The sequence below is a fragment of the Rhamphochromis longiceps genome, linkage group LG15 (assembly GCF_057381845.1).
Source record: "Rhamphochromis longiceps isolate RC_006_pf linkage group LG15, R_longiceps_female_GT1.1, whole genome shotgun sequence".
Taxonomy (NCBI): domain Eukaryota; kingdom Metazoa; phylum Chordata; class Actinopteri; order Cichliformes; family Cichlidae; genus Rhamphochromis; species Rhamphochromis longiceps.
The window spans coordinates 13832927-13859918 of NC_140571.1; the positions used below are offsets into that span (position 1 = coordinate 13832927).

At 41.5% G+C, this 26992-nt stretch overlaps 1 protein-coding gene across 2 annotated transcripts in view; it reads right to left on the reverse strand.

Moving 5' to 3' along the window:
* The window catches only part of LOC146652361 (glutamate receptor ionotropic, kainate 2-like), a 65673-nt gene extending 42777 nt beyond the window's left edge, over positions 1 to 22896 (reverse strand). The window contains exons 1-5 of one of the 2 annotated variants that reach the window (XM_085381673.1): positions 22381 to 22896; positions 4921 to 5088; positions 3684 to 3941; positions 1078 to 1259; positions 89 to 142 (exon numbers count right to left, since the gene is read on the reverse strand). In XM_085381673.1, the coding sequence (XP_085237799.1) occupies positions 89 to 142; positions 1078 to 1259; positions 3684 to 3941; positions 4921 to 5088; positions 22381 to 22504 (786 nt within the window). In that variant the 5' untranslated portion in view covers positions 22505 to 22896. Of the gene's footprint in view, positions 1 to 88; positions 143 to 1077; positions 1260 to 3677; positions 3942 to 4920; positions 5089 to 22380 lie in introns of both variants that reach the window. The other variant, XM_085381672.1, reaches the window with a different exon arrangement.
* Between the last annotated feature and the right edge of the window lie 4096 nt (positions 22897 to 26992).

Genomic DNA, 26992 nt, shown 5'->3' on the forward strand with positions numbered 1-26992 from the left:
GGACGGGGCTGTGCAAAAAGAAAAAAAGTAACAAAACACAGTCTATCATCACATCTTGTCAACAACAAAAAAGTCCCAGGGTACTCACCAGGGTTGTAAATATATAATGATAGTACTCCGTCATCATACCCATTGCCAGGGCCTACAGGGAGAAATAAAAAGCAAGCAGTAACTAAAAGTCAATTACAAATAGCTTAATGAATTGTGGTATTAGAATTACTAATTGACCTGTTATTTAATACATATTGCCACCCTGACACCTGTCAGAAAGGCACCTGAGACTGGAAAAAATGTGAAAGCGGGGGCCTGCCAAGGCATTTTTAATTGTCCTGATGACTGATGAACAGACTTATTCGGTTATTATTACACTCAGAGCCGAGACGGTATCATGACACTGACAGTAATTTTGCTTGAAAAAATCAGTCTATGCGTCCACATTGCTCACGTTTCTCCCAATACGTTGTACATTATATCCTAAGTCCATGCGGGCTCGGCACTGCATTGTGCATGCAACGATAAATAACAAACAAAATATGCGCCACAATAAAGAATCATTAGTTTTGACACACAGCTATAGAGAGAACTCCAACTGTGCAATATGCTTGTGAGAAGACTTGAGCTCAACAACAACCCCCACGGTTCTCATTAATAATGCGCCTCTGCTAAATGAATTGAACATGCCTGTGAGCAGAATTAGACTTTATAATTTAAAAGAAAAAAAATATGTACAATGGAAAGCATCCATTATGACGGGCCACGAGTAGATATCTAACACACAAGGATTAAAGATGTACAGATCTGCAGCAGTTCTTAAAGAGAGAAAGAATAAGATAGGGATCACGAATGGACTTATGTTGATTATTTTAGCACATATATATGTGTATATATATGAGTCTGGGTACTCAGTAACATGTGAAAATTTCTTTAAGGGGAAATTATGTAAATTTTATACAGTAGCTAACTTACTTTTAACTAAATTCAGGAAACAGTGTGATAAAATTACTTATGCTGTTCACAAATGCTGCAGACATCCGTGAGTCTAAGAGAGTATCAGGGCTCATTAAGGTGAGTTGATACCTGTTTCAGGATCCAGGCAGCCATCTCATGTCCACAATCAAATATGACATGGAACTCCTTTGCCTTCTTCATCTCCTTCAGAAGTGGCTTGGCGTCCTTGGTCTCTGTGGGCAGCTGTCGGATCTTCAAACGAATGTTGTATCGTGAAGGTGCCTTGATCAGCTCCTGCAGTCGAATGAGACCTGCAGACAAAGAGGATACATATATAGTGTGAAAGGACCATTTTAAAGATGCAGCAATATGGTGTGTTTGATGTGCCACCATTTTGAAGTAACTCTGATTCTAAGGAGGCCACGAAGACCAATTGGAGTCATGTATTCTCAGCAGAAAAAATATGCTCATATGCATGTCTTCCAGTCTATTGATCCTCCTACTCATGCTTGGCAAGCAAACAGACAGCTACAGACTTATCAAGAGAATGTTACACCAAGCCAGCACATTGCACTCTTTCATAACAAAAACCACAATACAGAGAGCGCCTCATTTTGCAACCTCCTACAGAAAGTCCCATCCTGAAAGAAGCTTCCCAAATGGTGATTTGCTCTTGTCTTCCATGATACCATAGAATAGCGCGGAATAGGTTCAATTTTTATCCAGATGGAAAGCCGTGGTCAATCCTGCCTCTTCTGCCTCTCTCACATACACTTCAGATGTGTTCTGATGAGAGAGGCTCTGTTTGCCCAGCTTGTACTTGCCCCCAGGGAGCCCGGCGCCTTCGTCACACATTGAGCTACAATCTTCACCTTTCATTTCTCGACCACACGCTCAGGTAGAAAGCTCTCCGGGAGATACTGTGATGAGATTACAATGAGTTTCTCCCTCAGTAAAGAACTTCAGAGTCCAGGGATGAAAGAGGCTGGATTGATGGGAGAGATGATTACTTGTCATGGGTATAAAAATGGATGGAGCAGCAAGGATAGTTTGAGAGGGAACTGGAGAGAGATAGGATTTTTTTTTTCAACCACTTTAAGATAGCTCAGCCTATTTTTTATTTTGAAATGAAGTGCTGTGTGAGCAGTTTAATGGTCTTACTGTGAGTGGGGCTGGGTCTCCCTGAGGCCTATAGAAAGATTGGTGTGAAATAGGAACATGCAGGTCTCGCCTTGAAAAGTACCATTGTAGGGAGGAATACTGAACCTATACAGCTTTCCTCAGGTAATCCCAATAGATCCCTACTCTAGGGCATGTCTGCGTCTCCCTGTTTTTGTTCGAACTGACACTTTGGGAGGTGTTAAGCTAGGAAAAAAAATCTGTCAAGGGAGCTCAACGTTTGGGAAACACTGTCATTGTAGATGTTTGTGGGCTCTGGCTAATTCCTTCAGACTTTCCCCCTGGATCTTCTAACGGCTGTGTGTGAATATTTTATCCCCTCTGATAGTTTTTCCTGTCAGCCGTCAGATAGGCTCCAATCAGCAGCGCGGGGCTCTGGAGCATGAAGCTGTGTGATTACAGCCTGAGACCGGGTGGAAACGGAGGGGGTAAACAACATGGCTGTGCAGCTGTCACACTTTTCAGGGCGTCAGGTGCGTTACAGCCTATACGTACCACAGAGGAGGCCCAAGCAGCTCCTATCTGATGCAGAGAGAGGTGAGAGATCACCCCGTTTGGCATCTCTCCGGGACAGTTTGCAGGAGAGTGAGGGTGTTAACATACTGAGCTCCAAGGTAGGAAGAGAGGGGAGGTCAAGGAGATGAGTCAAAATAATGTGGCAAGCGGGACGAGCCAATGGGATATCAGCTGAGGTTAATGTATGAGTGCTAGAACGCTGCAGGATTGGCTATTTACAATATATCACAGATGTGGAAGAAGAGACACTTGAAGAAGTCAAATGGCTGTAAAGGTGATGCTTTCAAAAGGAACAAAAGGGCTCTCGTATCTATTTAGAGGCGCTGCATAGGATGTCAACTACAAGACTATATAGACTGGTGGAGAGAAGAAATTGAATTCATTAGGCAACCTGAAAATTTAATCCTCCTCTCTGCTCTGTAATTTACTTACATTTACTTGTCAACCACGTCATGCCAAAAAGCTCATAACTTGTGAATACGCATTTGAATATTGTTATCTTCTCTAGAGTGATTATACTTTACCTTGTAAAACTCTCACTGTACTCCAGCTAAAATACGACTCGCCTTTTAAAAAGCACGTTACGAGGCACTCCGCAAAGTCACAGGATAGACAAAATGGCTCAGAGACTCATTTGATTGCCACCCTCAGAGATCAAGTGTCTCTGTGTGTTATTAATGGCTGTTGTCAGCGCCCACATACTACAATTCTGCATTGCATTAATCTGAAGAGACACAGGGTCATTCTGGGTAATGTGGTTCTCGTTTTTTTTCTGTGCTGCTGCTCACTCTCCTGGAAGACTGACATGGGCAGCACCTGGAGGACTAAGGCAGAACAGTAAGCTATTGATTTCTGAATTAACTTGACAGGTTACAAAGCACTCTCTGAACTCTGAGCAGCACTGCTGCTTTTTGTAGATCACCTGGTACTTCTTTCTTACTGGACATTGTTTTTTGGTTGGTTTTAAGAATTGTCACATCCATCATCACACAAAACACGCACCAGTGGAAAATGAAGACAGACACCGACTGTACCTGTACCTGTGCTGTCGTCATAGACCACGGTGACTGTTCTCCACTTGAAGAAGTGCACCAGGTCGAGAATGGCTCTGCTAAGGGAGGAGAAGTCAGGGTATAGGCTGACATAGTACGAGTCCCTGTTGTCTGACACCTGATGCTTCCACTTGGTCTGGATGTGGGGCACTCCCAAAGCATTGCAGATGGACTGGACCGCGTTAGCTGACGAGCTGTGTGAGGGGCCAAAAATGGCCGCCACACCTAAGGAAAGCTGGTCACATGCTGACGGGGTAGCAAGGAAAAATAAAACAAAAGAAAACAAAAAGACAGTTAGTTTCATGTTTCGGTTATGCTTTTAAGTTTCACTATATCTCATATTCTCTGCTCAATTTTTTTCTTTTTTTTTGTCCACATGTCACCTGAAGCAACCAAAACATAAACAGAACCGGTGCTTAATAATTTCCTCAGCCCAGCGGATAATCTTAATTCCGACTGTGGAATTTTCTTTTATAGCCGCTAGCGGTTCGGAGCGTTGTTTATACAAGCTGGACCTCTGTTTGAGTAGGAAGGAGAACATCTTTCACACTGTTCCACTGTGGTTGTGATTGATGTGGGCAAACAAAGAGAGGGGGAAAAAAAAAGATGGGAACACTCGGGGAAAAAAATAGCAAATTAATAAGCCTCGCAACTGTGAGGACTTCACAAGGTATCTTTGGTCATTTTTCTCCCCTTCGTTAGCTCAACTCTCTTTAAACTCTGTCAATTAGTAACCCATTTTAACAAATAAATGTCAAGTCGTTTGTGGATGTAAACTGCATTAGTGGTTAGATGGGGCGAATAACAGAAAATATTCTACGATGTACTCTGTGGTTTTATCTCGAATCACTGCCCGGTTTACACGTTCATAATAATAATAATGATGCAATAATCTTCTTTACTGTGAGCAGTAAATTGAGATTTCAGACACCATGAACACAAATGCTTGTCCATCATCAGCGACCAACAGGGCAGGTTTTAGGTTTCCTTTACAAAAGGTTAATGCATTACACATGGGCTTTACAGCATAAAAATACAAGCTATACATGGACATTACTTTTATCCTTTTAACTGATAAAACATGAATCGATTTGACACTCAAATAGGAAAGTAGAGTGTGCAGCGTTTGTCTGAATGGCTACCTGTAAAATACTAATTCATGTAAGAACAAAAAGCACTCACAGTGAGATTCAGCTAAACGTCCTTTCCATTCCTCTTGACTCACCTTTCCGGGAAGCCTCAAAGCTGTCAAAGATGTTTATTCTCTGGATGTCATAGGTCAGCGTGGTGTTGGGGAGCAATGTGCGGTTCCTGTTGATTGTGTTCAAGGCAAATTTAAAGGCTAGTTCCTCTGCTCCCGAGGGGCCGCTCTCAATGGATTCAAATATTCCTCCTGAGGGATAAAAAGCAGGAGAGAACAAGACGTTTGAATGGCGAGTCCAGCCTCCTATAATTGCCATAGATTCCTTAACACAAGAAACCTTCAAGTAAATGATGGATATGATGCAGGCAATTACAGCTCAAGCAGTGCATCATTTTTTAAGTATTTGTACTCATATTATTGATGCTGCTGTGTTCAATGCTTTTCACAGCTCAGTTTCATGCTGACATGAAACAGATTTACAATGCGGAGTAGGCATTTGGATCCCTGCTGATTTGCATTCTGTGGCAGTCGTCGGCGTAATTATAGGCAATTAGTTGCATTGGGAGGTGAGTTCAGGGGTGGTTGCCCTTCTTTAACTCCCTCGCTCAGCCTTGACAGAAAGGTTCACTCTACCAGTTGTCCCATTGATTTAAATGATTCTCAAATGAGATGCGAGCAAAGAAAGCCGGGCAAGAGCAGAGGGAAATTAAAGTGAAAAGGTAGACGAGAGAATAAGAGCCACGGGGGAAATCAGAAACATATTTAAAGTGGGTATAAATAGAGGCAAGTCAGAAAGACAGATAACGAGAAGGTCAATCAAATCAGAAATTAAGATGCCATTGGGGCATTTTTAACAATACTAATTAAAAACATATGAACCTAACTGTATATCTCACTGTTTACTCGGTTGGTTCTGTTGCTGTCTGGCAAATCTTGTTACCTTTTTGGTGTCTGTAACTGATGAAATAAAAACTTTTACATAACCAGACACTATAATTACTGCTGCAAAGAAAGGTGTTGTCAGTTTAAAATAGCATCCTTCAGAACTGTCAGTTATTCTGAGCACAACAGGGACAATTAATGCTCCAGCTGGTCTATTTATGCACTTCAGGATCCGAGACAAAGAATATCAATGTTTAAAGTGAGCCACTACAAATGTGTCTTGTTTTCTGATTATGTCAAGCATAATTTATCTGCATGTATTTACACTGGACTTGGTATGCTTTCTCCTATTTTCTGTCTTTGGGATCCTTTTGAAATTGTAGATGGTCCCACAGGTGATGCAAGTCATTCTTAGACTGCTATAAACACCCATCTCACACAAGTCTTGGATCTTTAGGATGTCAATTAGAGCAGCTATCCCTACAGTAGTTGCTCTGGCTTTGACCCAACCTTCTGTTTGCAAGCCATTTCGAGGAACGCTGGTTTAAAGGAAGAGGAGCTTGATTCACAAAGTGGATAAACTAAGGGAATGCACCAAAGAGGAGAATAAAAAAAGGATCATTTTGAACTTTGAATCATAGGAAGTTTTAAAATGTTTTCCTGGAATTGGGTATAAAAAATTGCACCAAATTTGCATGTTCTGTTTTGTTTTGTTTTTAATGGGTTTTAGGAACATTTATGAAAATATATCAGTGTTCACATCATCTAATCCACAAGCCAGCCACTCAGCACATATGCAATTTCAGGTGTAACTGGGGTCAGAGAGAATTTTCACACATCCATCAACAGGATGAGGTAAAACCGCGTGAAAGGGGGTCTGATATGCAGCATTATGTAGCATATTACTCTGTGTTTGCATGTATAAATATGGACACTTGCTTTTAATGTGTTTTTATCCCAACTGCAAAGCACTTTGTCACTGTGTGTTGTTTTTTTAAGTGCTATACATATACAGTTATTATTCTTCTTAATATATTAAATCACACCAACAATATTTGAATGTGAAACAGCTTTGGAGTTAATCAGCCACTTTCAGCTATGAAAATAAAAACATAGGAAGACAACACATTTCAACAGCTGATACACCTTTGAAAGTGGTCTAAATCCCATGAAGGCTATACAAAAATCAAACTTAAAAGAGAATGCATGAGGGGGGAAAGATGAAAGGGTGTTGTGAAAGGAGCTCTGAGAAACACTCCAGAAGACGAGAGCAGAGTTCACGAGTCCTTCTATGGATCCCATCCTCTTGGAGGACAGAGAGTCAGTTTGACTGAATCCAAAATGAAAAACTTTAAAGCCTGTTTATTGATTCAATTATACGGAGCAAAGGGGGAAGTAAAACTGAAAGAGTGGCACATTTTTTGAAAGAGTACAGAAAGAAAGAGGGCTTTACAGTAACAGATAGCGGCTATAAATAGCATCTGGCCATGGCAGGCAGTGATAGAAAATGAGAGCAGGAGGGCAAAGAAGATGTCATTAACCCGGGGAAGGGAGCTTTGTCACTGTCACCACAGTACAGCCATATATTGGGGGTTCTTACTTTATTTTATGGAATTTTCATAGCAGTTTGTGATAAGAGATATGTACAAAGTTAAGAAGGCAATGAAGCACACATTCTGAGCGTCACTGTGTCACTCAGTGAGCTGAGTTAATGATTTTTTCATGTGTAAATCCTCCTCCTATACAGCGATGTGATGCGAACATGTTGCTATTCATGGCTTTTCATTTTACTGAAATGACACATTAATCTTCAAAGGAGCGAATACCCAAAAATCACCATTAAAGATGATAGAAATCATGTCAGTCTGACCTAATAGATAATTATTACAGTATAGCCCTGAGGGAGCAGGCTGAGCTCCACTGGGCTGTTGAAAATTAGCATAAGGACTTTAGGTTATGCACATCTGATTTCCCTGGCAAGCTGTATGTCTTGGGCATGCTGGTTTGATAGAAATCATGTACCTTAAGAACTCAGAGAAGAAACATTAAATAAAAGTCTGCAGAGGATAACATAAAATATTTACAGTTAAATTTCAAAATGCTAATAAATGGAATAGCAGTGGTTATCGTTTGCGTTAGTGCTCCTTTGAATCTAATGTGCTACATGAATCCTTGGTTTTCATTTGCACTATTGATTATAGAGACTAATCCATCTCGTGCTCCTTCCCAAAGTAGATGTTATGCATCTTTCAAGAGACATAAGTGACATTAAAACCCATACGAGTTAATGTATATTTACCTTGTTTAAAGTCTAATAACACTCTACCTATTATATTTGCATTTATCTTCTCCTTTCTCTTGTTTTTGTGGTCCGTGTGACTGCAGGTGTGTGAGTTGCAGCTGAGATAATCAGCCTGTGTGTGTGCGTGTGTGTGTGCATGTAAGAATTATAGAGCTTCCATCACTGGGATTGGTTTGAATTATGGTGCAAATGAAAGCTCTGAGTGAGTTATGAGCTGCATAATCACTCTGACGAGAAAACAGGGCCCGCTGATCGGAGTGTTTCAGTGTGCCTGGATATGTGTGTGCCTGTGTGTCACTGAAAGAAAGAGAGAAAGACTGAGCGGAAAGTCAAGACCAAAGCGTAATGCGGGAGGGTGTCTGTATACTTTCCTCCCTTTTAATGTTTTATCACTGTTAATGAAGTGTATTTTGGATTACAATTCATGCAATAACTTGCTCACTGGCTTAATATCTCTCAGAAGTTAAGTTTGTTCTAAATTAACTTCTGTACACAGAAAAAGTACATCTCTGAAGGGCATACTTGAAAAACACTAGTAACAGACAACCTTGAAAATCACATTCAGTAAAGTCTATCTGCTGATCACATGCTGTTTGGAACAAAGATTAAAGCTAAGACTTTTTTTTTTATTACTTTGTTGAATTGTGAGCACTTGCGAAGCATTGCAAACTGTGAATGAAAATACATTTAGCACAATTAGCTCTCTCTACTGAAGGATGCTCTTGTACAATGAGAGATGGGAGTTAGATATGTTGCCATGGCGACTCATGCAGCTATGCTATGGCTGAGAGGCACCGGCACTTTTGGCATGTGAGGAGCTGATTGGTGGAGGAAGGGCATTGTGATAGTGTGTACGACCTGTCTCTGTGACTAATGACCAGCAGTGCAGCTGCAGGATGGCAGTGGGCAGTCGGGTGGCTGCCATGGCAACATGCGAGCAACCGCGTTGCTAAGGCAAATGGCCCAGGTATGCGCATGAAAGCCTTCAGTCTGGCTGCAAGACCTCCACCCACCACACCCCAACATCTACCACACCCTAACCCGCTGGCCCGTTTCTTCCTTCCTCCATCTTTCAGCCAGAGAGGATCAGTGCAACAGGCAGGAGGCAAAAGTGATGGAAACGCTCCATAAATATCCCTGAAATTCCCAGTGGGAGCGCACCCTGACATGTTTGGCGGTGAATGGGACATGATGCATGAAGGCCTGCAGAGATTCGCCGCCCCTGGTCGTTAATCTGAAGCTCCCCTTCTTAGAGCTGATGACTGACCTTCCTATGCCACACAAGAGCCAATTCTATCTCGACCTGAAGATCCCTGAAAATCTGACCAGCACACAGGATGCTCAAACTCTGCTGGAAGCGCTCTCGTGTTATGACAGCCAATCATACAAAAAATCTTCTGCAGTCTGTACAAAAATTATAACTATTTGGATCACTGCAGGATGTTGGCTTATTTGTCAAATACTTCTTGTAAATATTCATTGCTTTTGGAGGTGTGACATTCTTCACTATTTTAGTCTGTGTGCACGATAAGACATGCATGCTGTGTTTAAACATTTTGTAGCCAAGACTATACATGCCAATGCATTGTTTGGCAACTACATCCTTTATGGTCTTATTATCTTGATGAGCATTAATACTGAAAGAGCAAGACAGAGGAAACTGTAAAACTAGCAAATAAAACAATATTGTGTTTAGAAAGATGCTCAATACATTTTTGGTTGTGTCTAGTGAGCCCAAGAGTAGCACTTTAGAGTGTGATGCAGGCAACATGTGAAATGTAGCTGAGGAACAAATGAGGAAGGAATCAGCAGCGACCTGATAATTAACGGGCTGTTAATGAGCAGCTCCTAAATATAACTCCGAATCAAGGACTGGATGATGAGGGGTTGCCAGAGATTGATAAGTCAATACGTTTAGGTGAATCAAAATAACTGCGACGTTCGTCACTGGTGGCACAAAATCAGGAATGCACATTTGCTGCAAAAGTACCAAGCATAGTTAAAACAGAATATGATATACAGCATGAAAAATAAGGGAAAAAAACAAGTACTACCAATCAATAAAAAACAAATCTACAATCAGCTAACCCGTTCGAAGCTGAAGATGAAACCCATAGGAGCTATTGTGTGTGAACAACAGTTTTTATCTAGCTTGTCTGGCTTGTTGCTGTTTTCTCCAGAATAGAATCACTCCTGTCACCTTAAAGCCTCTTGACACTGGGCTGGACTGTCACCTGCCACTGCTGGATGCTAAGACTCAGAGTGAGTCACACACTTGAACATACAAGTGCAAACAGACACAATCACGCACTTCGAAGATTGAAACTAAACAAAGCTGTCATGCAAGAATCCACTGAGTACAAGGAAAATGTGGCTGATGAGAGAATTTATAGCTCCCGCCTGCAGCATTTAAAGATGCCTAACTTGAGCTGAACTCAGAGTAATAATGAGCTTATCCATTGCAAAAAGATCAATTTCATCAATCTCTTATAATGAGCACATACTGTCTTCAATTAGAATGTGTGCCATGGCCCTCATCCCTGACCCGGCTCCAAGTGGGAAACCAGTGATCATATAACATGTATTAATTCCAGGCGCTGGCAACAGATGTGCTAATTTGCTAGGCTCTCTCTATTCATAATAATGTGCCAGCTCCCTCCTCAAAGTATGTGCTAATTTGCAAGGGCTTATTGTGGATGTGCTAAACTACCGGCTGACATTTTGTGTGCTAATTTGTCAAGCAGGGACCCCTTTTGGTACTAATTGTGCCAAACTGTGAGTACACTTCCACAGGCCTTGAATTGCTGAATTCCTAAATGACTTCTGTCTGCTAGCGGTTTCCAGCCTCTTCACTGCTCTCGAATTGTGAAAGCAACTGAAAAGAAATACCAACTACTGTGAAAATAAGATGTATAAGCACTAAGTTCTCACACTCGCCTGCACACATAGGCATATAAGGGTGCACACACACATTCTGACTATTCACAGAAAATATGTGCCTGCACTTGAGATTGCACAACCTCCCTAAAGAAACACGTTCTGTGGTTGTTTTGCTGTATGACCAAACACGCTCACATAGATACATGCTACAAAGCTTGTTAAAAAGCTCCTTATAAACCCATAAAAAGGTCACAAAGGAGTTTAATACTAATAAGGGTTACTTTATTTTTTTAAAATTGCTTTAAAATTTCAGTTAGTATCACAAATCTGTTTCCCACATTGCACACTGCACACCCCCAGTGAGAATCTCTTCCCAAACAGGCATGCAGAGAAATCATTTTTTACCCCAAAATGATTTATTAACATTACAGAACAAGTGGAGATAATTACATTTTGGGCTACATTAATATTTTATATATTATCAGAACTGTATGTATATTAGAACGTATTAAAAATGGTTTAAAACAATCTAATGACAATTCCCTATTTTCCATGGGGGTGGTTAGATGAGAGGTATTTTAGAAAATATCTGCTGACACTTCTGCTACACACAAATCATCAGAGGTACACAACAAAAGACATTATGGTTGTTGTAATATGAGATGTACACAGGTGGTAACACCTTTGAGCTCTTGCTGAGGCATCATTCAGTGGTGCCTCGGGAAGAGGAGTCATTTTCACTCTTCGCAGGCAAATAGCTTTCAGTTGTCTTTATGTTGTTTCTCTGTGGGGAACATTGAAAGGCTTTTTTTTTTCTCGCCTCTGTGACAGATACAGAGACTGGGAGTTTATTGGGTGACAGGCAACAGTGCTTTGGATTAAATTGGGCTTCTACGTTTTCTTATGTACATGATCACATCTTCCTCTTTTTCTGCCATTGGAGTCAGTTCTGTCATGGCAAAAAATTGTGAAACTCACCATCCTGACTGGGAACTGTCTACTATCTTAACGTCTGTGCTTTGAGGGCCATGAACAAGCCAAAGTTGGAGGTGCACTTATGCACATAACTTTGGTTACCTATGCTAAATTGACAAAATATGGTCACTGGTCTCCTTGGATCAAGTAGAGGATTTTTTTTCAAATCCTTTTTTTTTTTAAATGGAGTATCTGGATTTAAACATTACATTACCAAAGCATTACAGCCAATCAAAATCTGTAAAGATATGTAGGGATGCACCAATGAGAAGCTTTAATTACACTGGTAATTTTCTTTTGTAACTTTTCATTGGCTTGTGTAATTTAGCATTTCACTAATGAATACCAATTCAGTAAATTTACATTCTTTGACGTACTTATTTGTCGTATTTTATTTTATTATATTTTATAAAGTTTGCAAAGCAATCTTCATGTTGAGCTCGGATGCTGCCTTACATATAAAAGATTCCCGGCCTCACAGTGAGGAGAAAAGCTTACTAATTTAACACTGGTTCCGGAGCAGTACGTGGTATCAGCAGCTACCTGAAGCCAAGGTTTCTGTATCGTATCAGAAATGGAAAAAATCGGAGCAGTACATCCCAAGAAAGAAGATCATATCTCAGCAAGTGTGTTAACACCAAATTTGGTGTACAGACTCGGCAACCCTTACCAAGGTTGTGAAAACTATGTCTCGGTGAGGTGCTTGGCCCCCTCATTGCTGCAGCATGATTTTTTAATGCATTCTTCCCACCTGCCCAACTGTTCCAGGGTATACCATGAAATATTCACGATACTATGGAAATAAGATTTATTTATTTATTTGTGGGGAAAAAAAAGTCTATGTGCATTGTTTCCACATTTTGTGGTGAGGTATGTAAATGTCTTTGGTTCATCATCATCAGAACAAATATACACTTTGCAGTTGTGATGTACTTTATATTACAGCTGCAGCATTGTATTTTTATTCTGTATTTTAGAGGGGGGTAAAACAAAAAGTCTTATTTGACTAATGCACATGCATTTGGGGAAAAATACAGTGGCTTTCACACACTGTAGGTTTTATGAGCCTTAGAGCTCTCAGACTTCCCATCTGAATTCCATGTATAAACATGAGCATTCCTAAAACTGCAGTCACAAGGTTATGCAGTTCACGTAAATAATACAAATCTCAAAAGTGCAGTCAGACACTTTTTCTGCCCACACAGAAAATATGTGATTTGTGTCTAATATACAGGCCATAGGGACTGAGCAGCGCAACTTATTTAATAGAATGTTTCCTGCTGCTTCATGCCTCACCTGTCTTTGCCATTTCTCTTCGTATGCCTCATCTTTTTCTCTACTCTATGAAACAAACCCACACAAACACACACACAGGGTCTTTCTCACTCCCTCAGACTAGAGTACATCTCATGGTGGCCTCGGCAGGTGACAGATGGCGACCTCACAGCACTGCTCACTGTAAACTGAGTTTTAATCAAGCCTAAGCACGTGTGAGAGATGCTAATTATCCACTGCAGGCTAAAGGAGTCCAGCCTGGAGAACATTGTGACCATGCATGTGCATCCTTGGTTTATATTAATTTTCCCCACTGTGATAATATCGCCATTTACGGCATCGCAACTGGGAAGCGTAATGCAGGATGGATTTGGTGTGTTGAGCATCCCTGGATACTTCAGCCCTCAAGCTGTATCACTCAACAAAATAAATATAGATAAGAACTTGACTAACAGTAATCTCACAGTCTTAAAAGTTAAGCATAGGGATTTCTAACTGTCTCCAGCATACTTGCCAAAAAGCAGGGTGTTAAGACACTCATCTCACTATCGCACCATTTCTTAACATTTCATTTCAGGCGCTAAAAACACTCCGATATAGGGAGAATATTTTAACAGGATAGCCTTAACTTACAACACATATAACATTTATCATATGTATCCAGCCCTGGTGCAGAGCCAAAAAGAAGTTCAATTTATAATGCTGCAATTAAGTCTCGGCAAATTATATGAGAGTCTATTGTCCTCCTTGCTCCTTTTGCTGCACTCATTCTAATTCGCACTGTTCTCTTGTTCATCAAAATGGCCCTGTATTACACCCTTACCAATGTAATTTTGAACAAAATGGCTAGTAAATTAGACTTTCTTTCTTGTAGAAGGGCAGATGTTATCTCCCGTTAGAGGCAAAGGTCAAGAATTAATTCAGGAGGCAGCTCTTTAATTCTAACAGTTGGGCTTTCACAGGGCGATGGAGAAGGGTAGAAAAATGAGCCCGTTCGCTGGATTTACTGAATCTAATTATAATAATTTTTAATCTTCATAAATTTAGAGATCTTTGCAAAGAAGGGCATTATTGTTTTCAGGGAGATAATGACATGGATGCCTGGAAACTTTAACAAGCCAAAAAGATATTGAGGGAAAAAAAGAAAGAAAAACATATGTGCAGTGGATAAGTGGATAAGATTGCATTAACAGCACTAACAGCTAGTGGGTTGCAATGCGTTAAAACAAGAGTGTTTTTCCTCTGCAGTAAATCTATATTAGTTAACCAGAGCTATTTCTGCTGTGAAAATGAAATGGAGAGTGTAGAGGTAATAATGATAGCATATGCTCTATATGTTGGGCACAATTTAAATGGTGATAAAAGCCCAAATACAATGTTCCTTTTCCAGACTGGGTGTACGAAAATGAAAATATTCGACTGAAAAGGTATTCCTTGCTTTAAAATTGAGATTTCGACTTTGTATGCCAAAGTACGGGGATTTTCATCATTGTGTGCAAGGACGCTGAGATCAGGAGACAGGGAGAAGTAAGGTTTGATCGCAGTGAGACAGAACAAAGTAGAGGAATGACAAGCAGACAAGCTGAAAGCCAAAGGGGAAACAAAGACGACATGGAGAGGAAGGGCAGTGAAGGACAAAGGCAAAGAAATGGAGAAAATAAGAGGAAAATGGACAGAAAAGTCTATTTTCTGGATATTAATTCGATGCTGAAAGTGCACCTCAGCATGATACTGTCTCCTCACAGCCCATCAGATTGGTTTAGAAAACAGCAGGCCATTATGTCTAAAGTCAGAGCTAGATGCAGGTAGATGGGTGTGCTGTCAAACAAGCAAAAAGAGGAATTTTGACTTGGGAAGAAAAGAGAGAGACAGAAGAAGAGAGAGCTGGGTGGGGCACAGAAAAAATAGATGAGGGAAGGAAACGAAGAGGGAGAAATTGAGAATAAAAGAGGTCACCGGAGGCAGATAAAAGACACTCAATTAAACGACTGAATGGATGGTGCATTAGACCCGAACGGACACCTGCACCCCTCCTCTCTCCCTCAGCCACAGGGCAGGAAAATGTCAGCTCCTAGTTTGGGTTCATCAGCCTCCCATCAGCCACTGTTGTACACAAGCTAGCTGATAATCAGAGCTACAGGTACACTTTGCTGCAAAGGTGTGTCAATTTGTCTTGCTTGTTCTGCAAACACAGGCAGCTGCGCAGTAGCAAAGAGAGAAAGAAATGAAAGAGACTCGCACACTGACTTTAGCAGGAAAATAGCCAGAGGGCAAGTGATTAAAAAAAAGCAGATTAAAAAGCAAAGCTCCTCAAATATGTGCAGTTGTGTAGTTTTTCAAACTAAATAAGAAAACATCTTTTCAGGATAAAAGCAAAAAGGCTAAAGAGGTGAAATGGGTGAAAAATGAAGGCTCCTGCTTTAATCTTTCTCCTGATCTGCTGCTTCTTATTTTTTAAGGTAATTTCACCATTTCCCACATTCAATCGAACTCTGTTGGGTAGCAAATTCAGGGTTCTTTGTCATTTTTAAAAAGCTGTGGGTATATCTCATGGGAAGCTGTGTAAGAGAAATGGAAGCAATTGGCTTCATTATGTCTCTTCAGGCTCTTAAAATAAATTGTGCAAGATGGGAATATCAAACCAAGCCTATTCCAGTCCACCGTTATGTTTGGAGAAGGGCCAGATTTAGTAGGTCATTTCAATTGGATTGTCTCTGAGCGTGGATGACAAACAGCAGAACACAATCAAAACCTACTGCAGCCAAGCCAGGTAGCATTAAAGCCTTATCTTATCTTATTAAAGCTTCAAAAAATGCTTTTGCAAACTCTGTGGTTTATTTTGCTTTATTTAATAATTCTTAGGCTTTCCTATACTGTTGCGGTTCCCCCCCCCCCCCCCCCCCACATATGTCTAATCTCATCTTTTCATTCAAAACTGTCATCAAAACAACATCAGAAAGCTACCCAAACACTTACAAACCCTCTGAGTGAAAGCAGAGAAAAAATAAATTCAACATTGCAGGGGGAGGCATTTTGCATAGCCCTTGTGCAGCCTTGACAATGGAGCGTCATGCTGGTTCAAAGAACATGATTTTAAGTAAGCCTGCCTCAATATGTCCTCCCACAGAGCCCATTTCCCCCTGTGTCCTTGGTTCACACAGAGAAATGTTCATACATCTGACATTCTATGCTGTCAATGGGAGCCCGAATTTTGCTTTCTCTCCTTCAACCCATAGCTCTGCTCCTTCTTTTATTCCTTTATTCAGCTGGCTGGAAATGAAGGCGAATCACCACATCCTGACCTGTTCGGTGCCTTGCATCATAGCCAACACAGCCGGAGGGCTTTCTGCAATCGATTGACTTCAGAATCCCATGTAGTTTGGACATCAATGCTATCGTTGATGGCATATATGCCTTCAGAAATGTTTACCTGATCTGTGTGTTTGAAATTCACATCTGACTGCCTCAACTTAAGGCACATCTTTAAAACACTAAAACTATGAGTACATATTGGTAAACAAGCCCTTCAGCAAAAAACAAAAACAAAAAAAACAACCCACGACCAACAAAAGCAATCAGAGACTGTCTTAATGCATTAATCATACAACAAATACACTGTAAACATTTACTAACAATTAGCCCCGTTGCCATCTTACCGTAATAAACAGGTGACAAGCCAGGTTTTATTTTCTTTCTATTAAGCAATCACTTAAAAGGCAATTAGTGCACTTGAGCTAGTATAAAGTTAAAGATCTTGCACCTTTTACCTCCTGTTACAGTAAAACACAAAACATGACATGTTGTTCCTGCTCCTGAGTGGTCTCCTGTGACAACACTGGAAGTACAGCCAGTTCAGAAGTGTGGAACACTTCAAAACCATGTGGTCCTGCTCAAGCTGCTGCTGCTTGTGGCTGTTTAAGTCATTAATTCACAGCACAATGCAATATTAGCACAATCCCTCATATTCTGCTTTGAGCACACATTTGCTTTTTATTTTGTAATATTCATGTTTGTATTCTCACAGATGGTAACCTGTGATACACGAAAAGGGGACATCCGGGATTTGGCACTCCTTATTTGCTATGCTGCCAGTTTTCCTTCCTTTATCAATATTCAACGAAGCAACCCAGCATGCTGATTTTTATTGATTCACACTATTTTATAGTCTATTTGAAGTGGAGACAAACCCAACATGTCCACAAGACTGGCTAATGAAAACACATTTTGGGTTTTAGTTCTTCTAAGGAACTACAAAGACATTTGTGTTACCAACCTATTTTCAGTTTTTCACTCCTATAAAAGCTATTTCATGCATATCTGCAGTCCCAGGCAAATTTTCAACTTGCTAATATGATACTGCTGACATTTATTCAGAGATGCAGTGCATGACTCCTGGCCTCCCACTACATTTCCACATACTCTACTGTCCTTTCCGTCTCTCTTCATAGAAGCCATCAAAAAACCGTAATAAAAGACCACAACTGAGAGTGGGCTGAGAGTGGACCGCTCTGAGGCAAACTAATCTATCTTTACTCTGTATACGCCTCAACACTCACTGTTTTTTCATCTCACTCACACTTTACACAGACTCTCTCTTTCTCTCTCTTTTCCTCTCTAACAAACACTCTTGTTTTTCTTACACCTCTCAGTGACTTCAAATTTACTTCCAGCTCCCTTGGTGAGATAGCGAGAAGGACAGTCCCACATGTATTAAAAGATGCAAAAGAAAAAAGGAAAAGAAAAAAATTATTCCCTGTGAGTGCTTTCAGCTCCGACCTTCAGTCGGCTCCGAGCCACAGCAGCAACGCAGCAAGACGTGCTGTAGGCTCTTCTCAAGGGACAGTTTCACAGAGCAATTGCACATATAACCTCTAACCCTTCTGATACCCGGCAAAATCCCTGAGTGACAACGACAAAGAGTGACAGACTGTGAATAATGAAAGCCGATACATAAGGCAAGCCTTGCGCTGGGAAGTAAAGGAGCACAGGTCTCAGATTTATTCTGTTTGATTTTCAACAAAAAAATAAATAAATAAAAGCAGACTGTGTTAAAAGAGTCTGTTATGCAAGAAAGGATTACATTGCAAACAAGGTCAATCAGCTAAAGCCTCCTTCAATGTAAATAATCTTTTCAAAAGTTGCTGGTAAACCTCAAAAAAAAAAAGAAAAGAAAAAAGAAAAGAAAAAGACTTAATGCTAAGAAAAAAAAACTAATTTCATACCTCAAAGATATTTGCCATTTCAAAATGGCAAGAAATATGTACCCTGAATTAATCACCATTGAGCCTTTTGTAACTGAGGCATGACAGCAAGACCTTCAAAGACTCTGGACTGTAAACATGTTTTAGAAATCCATCTAGATAGTTCTCTGCTTCAAGCCCATGTGTGGTGCTGCATGCTAATGTAAGACAGATCTCCTCTTTGTTCTTGAAACCCACGGTGGGTATTTTTATACCATGGAAATCATTTGCGAGCAGAGATAGTTTCATATTTCTATAAGCTTTGATTGGGTCAAGTGACACGTGAATATTTTAAGCAGCTTTGTGCCCATTTTAAATATGTTTGCTGTGAACATGCTGGCAGTGGGCCAGGGCACAGGGTGTTAGCCATAATTCCTGCAATCCTAAACTAAACTCCAGCATGCTGATAATTCAGGCTGGCAGAAAGCAAAAGCAAATAAAGTCAATTAACCACAAACTCCCATTGAATGTGTTCCCTCTATCCTTGCTCGTTTTCAACAACCTTCTAATTTTACCACCACGAGGGGATAAAGCGGTTTAAATATTAGACACCCAAAAGAGAGCCTATATTCTGGCACAGCATTGTGGAAGGAGTTAGATAAACTTCTCTTCTACCCGAGGGGATTGTGTCTTTTGCCAGTGGACTGAGAAAAAAAAGCTTGATTTCCTTTCCAAAATGAAAAAGAATGTTGTGTTTTAGTCATAAATATTCCCACACGTCTGTACTGGGGAAATATAAGTATAAGCAGGAAATAAACAAATGAAATGAGTATCTCTGAGTCAACAATGCTTTCAGCAGGAGTTGACAGCCCAGGGACACACTGCATCTGCCAGCGCTGCTTCCAAATGGCAGTGATAAGGTTATCACTCAACCTCACAGTCACAGACCGACTACGGACATCAGAATTAAAAGGCGGTCTCAGTTTCACTGTTGATATTTCTCCAACTGAATTTCTTTATTTTTAGAGTAACATGCGGGTCTGTAAGTCAAAGTCATCTGGGTTGGAATAGCAGATGTGATGACTCACTGCTTGTGTGACAGAACATTTGGGGGCAGCTAAATAGGATCATGCACAAAATGTTATTTGCATGGAAAAAATAAAAAAATAAAATGAGATCCTTCAGGTTATGGGACAGATTTGAAAGAAAACATTGAATTTCCACTTCACTGAATTTTAACAGGCCATCTGTGAGTGAGAAAAACTGAGCTTTAGAAGCGTCTGACACTAAGCTATTTAATTATTTCAGGAAGCTAGTTCAGATGTTTCTACACAATTGGAATTTTATGTATTATAAGCAGTTGTGTTTCAGATTATATTCAAAACGGGCATTTTGCATATTTATGTGTGCAGCCTTCATTGTAAGGGTGGGAAAAGAAAATTAAACGACAGAAACATTTTGTTCTCTATCCCAAAGACCCTTAGCAACATCAGTAGCTAAAAAAAGTGTAATTCAGTGCTCCCAGAAGGCAAATGTGAAGTAGTAATGAAGAGAGAATCTTTTCTCAAGAGGTTTTTTATTACAACTTGTATGGGCTGGCTCTATTTTCTGCATCTAACTAAATAAATTACCTGTAAGATTTATAAATGAGGAACACTGAACATAATAACTCAACTCAGTATGGGAATGGGCTCAGCATATTTGCCTGCAGCTGGTGGCCTGAACACTGTTTTTCTTTTCCTTTCTCCTCCGACACTTGTCGCTCTACATGGTGAGACTGGAGCTATGAATGCAAAAGGTTGACTATGCCGTAGTGTTACAGTGTGTCTTTGTGTAGAGGTCTCAGCCTGACAGGAGAACAGTGGTTTTTACAATGTGAGCCGCCTGTCTGGGCAAAAGGGATCTTGGGGCAGGAAAGGAACAGACGGACCCAGGGGAGCTGACCTCCTCATTTAGCCAGCCTTCTGCAGGAGCAGCTGGGATTATCTGCTGAGTAAGCACATCCTCCAGGACAAGAAATGTACTGGATGGACTCTAATGTCTTTAAAGGGATTTGTAATTCTCCCGTGTGCATGCATGACTGACATGTTGTGTTATTTTTTATATAAGCTGATACATAAATCTCTAATTTAACTATATTTCTCTTTAGGAAACTCGGCTCTTTCAGAAGCAAATACAGACACATGAACTTATTTTTCTAAGGAGAATGAATTACAGTGCAGAAAATGGAGCCATTTTACAATAGAGCGTGTGTGGCGCTTGAATGACAGATATTATAGTGCATAAAAAAACAAACAAAAAAACAAAAAACAAAGACTAAGTCGTTTATAGAAGGTGTATCAGTGTGTTGTGAAAAGGAAGAGTTGTTCAGCAACAGGCGGCCGTGCTGCCAAGTCCGTGCGACTAAACAAGCGCTTGTTCAGGACCACGGACAGAGCCCCGGCTCGTAGACGCGTGCCAGGCGCTCTGACTGTCACTTCCACCAGAAGAAGGAGAAAATATCAAGCATGGGTTCACCCAGGGCAAAAGATCTCAGTGACACGAAACACCTCTTATCTTACATGGTTCTGTCTGTCTTGCTGATACCAGATGCCTTACAGATCCAGCTTGTTAGCACAGGCGACATCTTTGGTATGGGGAGGTACACGTCTAACCTTTGCACTGATAAAACACGCACACACGAACAATAAATATGCATAAAGCGGTAACCATGGTCAGAATGATATCTGGATTTTGTCTCTTGGGAATGTTCGATATCATTTGCCGCCTTGAAAACTTTGCTATTAGCCAGTGCAAGGACTTTACCGTCCTCCGAGGATTACTGAATAGACGCCCGGCGTCTGTCAGGGAACACGCGAGACGGGAAATCGCGCGTCTTGCTGAGGAAGAAGCAGGAAGACAAGCACATCCCGTTGCCATAGCGGCGGCTCTTGCGGACGTGGCCTGACTCTTAAACAGGACCCTCAGGAGAACTGGGGATTGTAAGGATGTGTTGTCAACACTTGATGACATCCGCTGTCGTGGCGGCTCCCCTGTCACTCCAAGATGTTCTCTGTAAATGCAACAGAGAGCGGCAGAAAGAGCCACCCTGAGACGGATCTAATTAAGCATCAGAGGAAGCCACGGGAGGCTGCGATTTAGTGACTTTCAGACAGGAACACGGGCGTTAATGGCACTGTTTTGAAGTTATGTACCGGGGAAAATTCGCCGTAGTGGCAAGTGTTGAAGAATTACTTCTTTAATCCTTTTAAAGTGTCTAATTAACTCACCAGGATATTTTTTAAAGGAGTGCCTCAACTTTTAGACTACCGAATTACACAGCTAATCTGAGACACAGTGTTGGGTAAGGGCACATCCAGTGAGCACTGGAAACAAGCAAGTATCTGTTTAAACGGCAACAACCGTGTGAATTAAGCAAAATCATGGGAATTCCCTGATGGGAAGCTCTTCGCTCTGATTTCGGATATAAAGTAGCCCGTTGCCCGGCGCATTGATCGACACTTTTCACAGATCAATAATTGATCCACTCTCGGAAAGCAAGCTAATGGTTACATGTAAACATTCACTGCAGAGGATGTGCTGGAGAGTCAGCAGTTTAAAAGACCTACGGGATGATTCAGGTTGCAGGGTGAGGAGATTTAAGCGGCGGCTCTGGTGGTGAGCTTCATAGCCGTGAACTGTTGCATAGAGTACTCCTGCCTTTAAGCGTCCAGAGTTACTGTAACGGTGATTTCAAGTTCACTGGAAAGCGTCATTCGTCGCTGATCGTATTAAGCACTAAGTAAAACCCCACGAAGACACTGTTACGGAATACAGTGACATTATAAAGGCACACTATGAAATATTCGCCGGGCTAAACGCTATTTTAAAAGTGCAGACGATATTATTTGCAAACTCTTAACGGAAAACGTGACAAAAGTGGGACAAAAATATCTCCACAGCCTGCATCCCGCCAATGTGTCGTGCCGCTGTGGCCAATCTTATGAGTAGTTGTTGTGATTAGACATCGTAACGTCGATGATACATTGTTATAAACAGATTACTTACCAAATCTTAAAACGTGTGGCATCCCGCGAGAGTAACCAAGAAACAGCAGCAGAAGCGGGATCAGCCTGAGGTTGGACCTGAAAGCAAGACTGGTTATCATCAGATGATGGGAGGTAATCTTCATGTTGTTTTAAAAAAAATGCACAGTGGTTATTCCCCTCGGTGCGCGGGTTCGATTCCCTCGTAATTCTTCTACGGTTGTTGGGCAAGGCAGGGTAACGGCGGCCCTGGATGCGCAAGATCACGGCATGGTCACTTGCGCTTTCCCTAAATCCATTAGCAGTCCCGGCATGATTCCTTCCCCTTCCCGTTCTCCTCTTCCTTCTTCACTGCGCCAAGAAACAGCAATCCTCGGGGTCGCGGGACGGCGGGACATCCATGTCGAAGGGTACGGATCCAGTGGGGAGGAGGGAGCCCAAGCATGGGCTATAGGTGAGGAACTGGAGTGGGTTGGAAAGGAGCTAGACAGCGCCAAGCAGAGGATACAGCAGCGATATGCACCCCCCTATGAGGCGCTCTGGGTTCCTTGCGCTCCCATTATACTGCACTGCTGCACAGGCTCTGACGTCGAGCCAAGGTTAGTATTGTGAACGCGCAACAGAGAGCGAGAGAGAGTGAGCGCGACTGAGAGAGAAGGGGAGAAAGGGGAGATGGAGATAGACTACAGATAGAAAGACGGAGAGACATGCCGAGCAGGGAGGAGGGAAATAGAGGGATGGAATGGCGGAATAAGGGAGAAAAATAATTGAAAGCTAGCAGTGTAAAACTTTAATTCTCTCTTCGTACCACGTTTCTAGGAAGCTGTTTCCCAGTTTCCTCTCATAACTTGCCCACCAAGTTCGCAGGCATTTATAGGTGTGTCTATAAATGTGCAATCGTTAAAGTGCACACGGTAATGGTAGCTAACTTTTGCAACCAGTTCAAATCACTACCAGGTTTGAATGCACCCATGAAGGCAAAGTAAATCTGAGACAGGAGGCTCTGGACTATATAATTATCAAACAAAGTTATGCCACTGATCAAATTAAATTATCTTGTAACCGAAGTGGCATGTGATAAAGGGCAAATGTTAACTCTATTTAACACTCGATTAGTACGTTTCCGCTTGATCTCTCTTCAGCACCACGGCCAGAGACAGTCTAGTCAAAGAAATAAGCAGCAATCTCACTCAGGGTTCAAACAACCAGCAGTGATTTAGCACTTCAGGTATTTTTGCTGAATTCGGCAGATAAAGAAAACACTGTAAAGCTTATACACCGCTCTAAATGGCCATGCACCGTGCACAAGCGATGTGATGTCAGCAGGATAGCTTTGCACTGATCCCCCCCCCCCCCCCCCCCCCTCCTCCTTTGCACCCCAGTGGGATATGTGGGCCCACTTTGTGTTTTGTCATTCGTGACTTCCCTTTCAGAAGCTCTTTTACGGGATTTCAAGCATCAACCTTCCGACAATTTTCACCATCATTCCAGAAATGTGGGAGGAGTGGAATGAAAGGAATTAAAATTGGCAGAACAGCAAATCCGTAATATCGACAGAAGCTGCTGAAAGGCACGAATATTTAACCTATGCAAATAACTCCACTTTAGACTTGAAAGCCTTCCAGCAACAGACTGTTCTCAAGTGCGAGCCATCCTCCGAAGTGAAGGTGTGTGCGTCATACACACAAAGACTCCACCGCTGGTTAAATTTCACGGGGAAAGACATCCAATATCTGCTGAGCATATCGCGTTTCTATCTGATTAACGGGTTCAAAAACAGCCTCTATCCTATGCTATGCATTGCACCGAGAAGATGGATATCTGCCGCTCTTGCGTATAGGCCTGTGCTATTGATTTAACACTACATGCACCTTATCAGCATCCGCCCTAAATGGGCAGTTCTTCATGGGCCAGTGCATCAGCTGGAGGTATAGGTAGAACGGCGCACAGCCGCCCAGAAAGGGTGGAGGTCCCATTTAATCCCCACGGAGATGTGAAAGGAGCTCTTTGATGGGCGCCACCAGAGTCCAAGCCTGGATGAACACAGTTATTGTGTGGCTCGAGTGAGTGAATGGCTGGCCTGTGCGCGCGTATGTGTATGTTTGTGCGCGAGTGTGTGGTTAAAGGGGGGGGACTCTAAAATAAAATTCGCTGGAATATTTATTCATGGCCTTACAGTGTATGACCTTGGCATGCTTTTTTTTTTCAACCTTCACGAATGTCACTGAAATGTTCTTGAAGTGCACTCACATCGCCGTTTATTGTTCTTTTTATTAGACTGTAAAAGTCGTAGTAAATCATGAGCAAATGTGTAGATAAATAAAGGATACTGACACCTACACCCGCCTTTTGTTGAAGTGCGACTCTATTGTACTTTACAAGAATTGCCAAATCCCCAAAACAAATACAAGCACATGCATTTAATAGTGACGAGTGGGCTTTTTTCAGCTAAAGGATCCGCGAATTAATTTACATGGGCTCAAGTAGGTGGTGTGAACACTGACTTTGAGCGTGTGTTGGTTTGCGTGGGTCTGCACACCAGCCCTCTGCAGTGTGAGAATATCAAAGAGAATGGCACTCGTGATGCTACCATCTGGACCATTAGCATAATTATGGAGAAATTCAGGGTTTCCATATAAGTCAGCAGAGCTTCACACAGCATGAAAGGAATGCTTATTGAGCTCCGAGAGAAGACATCAACTGACAGGCACGCTGTTTTCCTTTTAAAATTAAAGCGCCCTCTGGCCTAATACTAAGGCGTTGCAAATGCGTTAAGTCCTCAGGTACCTCCTCACTCAATGCATGCAAATTAATGCAGCAAGAAATGATTGCGACTTAATTTTCTAATCAAGAATCTAAATAATATTTTAAGCCCGAACACAGGGAATGCATGGGCAAACATACAATTTCCACTGCACTAGATTAATGCTTTCTGTGTTGATCTTGATCTTCGTTTTCAATTAGATGTCTCAGGTTAACACCCTTTTTCACTTCCCTGAAAGCCGCTCAGGTGGAGATAACTGTGTGTGAATCAGTTATAAAAGGGGAAAGGAGATGGGAATATCAAATAATTGCCACATTATGATGTTAAATGACTCTTGCTCCTTTAGCTTGTTGTGACTAATAGGAAAATACCCTTGTGCCATTTGGGAAATGTACTTTCTTCCATCTATGATCAAACCTTGTCATTTTTGAAGAAGACCACAAATTAGATGAGTTTATACACACCCACTCGCTTGTAACCCGTGGAGGGTTCCATATGAGCTGGCTGGTGTGTTTATTCAAACGCCATTCATGCACTGAGTAATGCAAAGGGGACTTTATGCAAAGGAGAGATAACCACTGCTGAAAGCCCTCTGTCATTCTCTCTCTCTTTCTCTCTCTCTCTCTCCCTCGCTTTCTCTCTCCCCCTCTCGCTCTCTCCCGCGCAGGCATAGTGGTGGAAAGATAGCATTGGCGCAGAGAGGGGAAACCATGGAAACGAGAAGCTGATGCACTTTGAATGGTAAGACCTTGAAAGAGAAGACATTCATTCAGTTTAGTAGCCCAGCACTAAAGACTCATCTCTACAGCATTATTTTGAATACCCCAAGTTATTTTAACATGGTTGGCTCCAGAAAGGCAACAATGGTCTCAGTTCATCAGCACATTGTTCCGTGATGACTGTAACTAACACTTTGGTGAGCCACACAAGGGCCCCTACAAGGAACACATACTCTTTCTTCATTGGAACTCACAAAGATGATTTGAACCTGTTCTTTTTTTGTCAGCGACAGTAGCACTGAGTTCGCAGTGTACTGTGTTTACATTTCCCATTTGTGGACACTTCCTTTGAGCGCGGGGAAGGCAGCCCTGGTCTATATGTCTTGAGCAGTATTGTCAATGAGGTGGGATCTCAGTGGGGAATACATTCTTCAGAGGCGACAATTAGTCAAGTGAGACAGTAATTAGGACCTCTCTGCACACTGTCACTTCCAGTTAGTGCTGATGGATGCCCACAAATCCCCCCCACGGCAACTAGACTCAGGCAGACTTACTTCTGGTACTGCGCTCTGACTTTATAATGTGACAGCCATCTGTAACTTCTATCTGCCATATTACTTTCAATAATGGCATGGTAATTTACTCAGTGCAACTATAGTTGAGAACTATGGTCAATTTGTGCCCATTGTGGTAATGTGCCATGATAGATCGTCACAAATAACTAAATGCTCTGTACCCTGTAGAATAACTAATGATACAGCAGCTCAGAATAATTTGAAAATCAAATTTGTATTCATCCGCCACTCTATTCAATACCTTTATAGAAACTAAAATTAATGCACCCTAATGAAGTTCGACTGCATGAATTTTCATGCAGTTAGACTGTGTGAGTAGTGCCTTCATGAATTATATATTGTATGCTCAATTTTTGCTCAAAATATTTTAAATAGGCAGCGTTAATTAAATTTTGATTCCATTAAACTGAACTGCACACAGAGCAGTGATCCTGACATTAGCCCGCCTGCCCTGTTGGGTGCACTTCATGAAGGTGATGCGCACCCTAAGGTGTTCAGTTTCAGTCGCAGTTTCGTTAGAATAAGAGACAAAACTGCTGCATGACTAGTTTAACTTTAGAGCATGATCATTTAAAA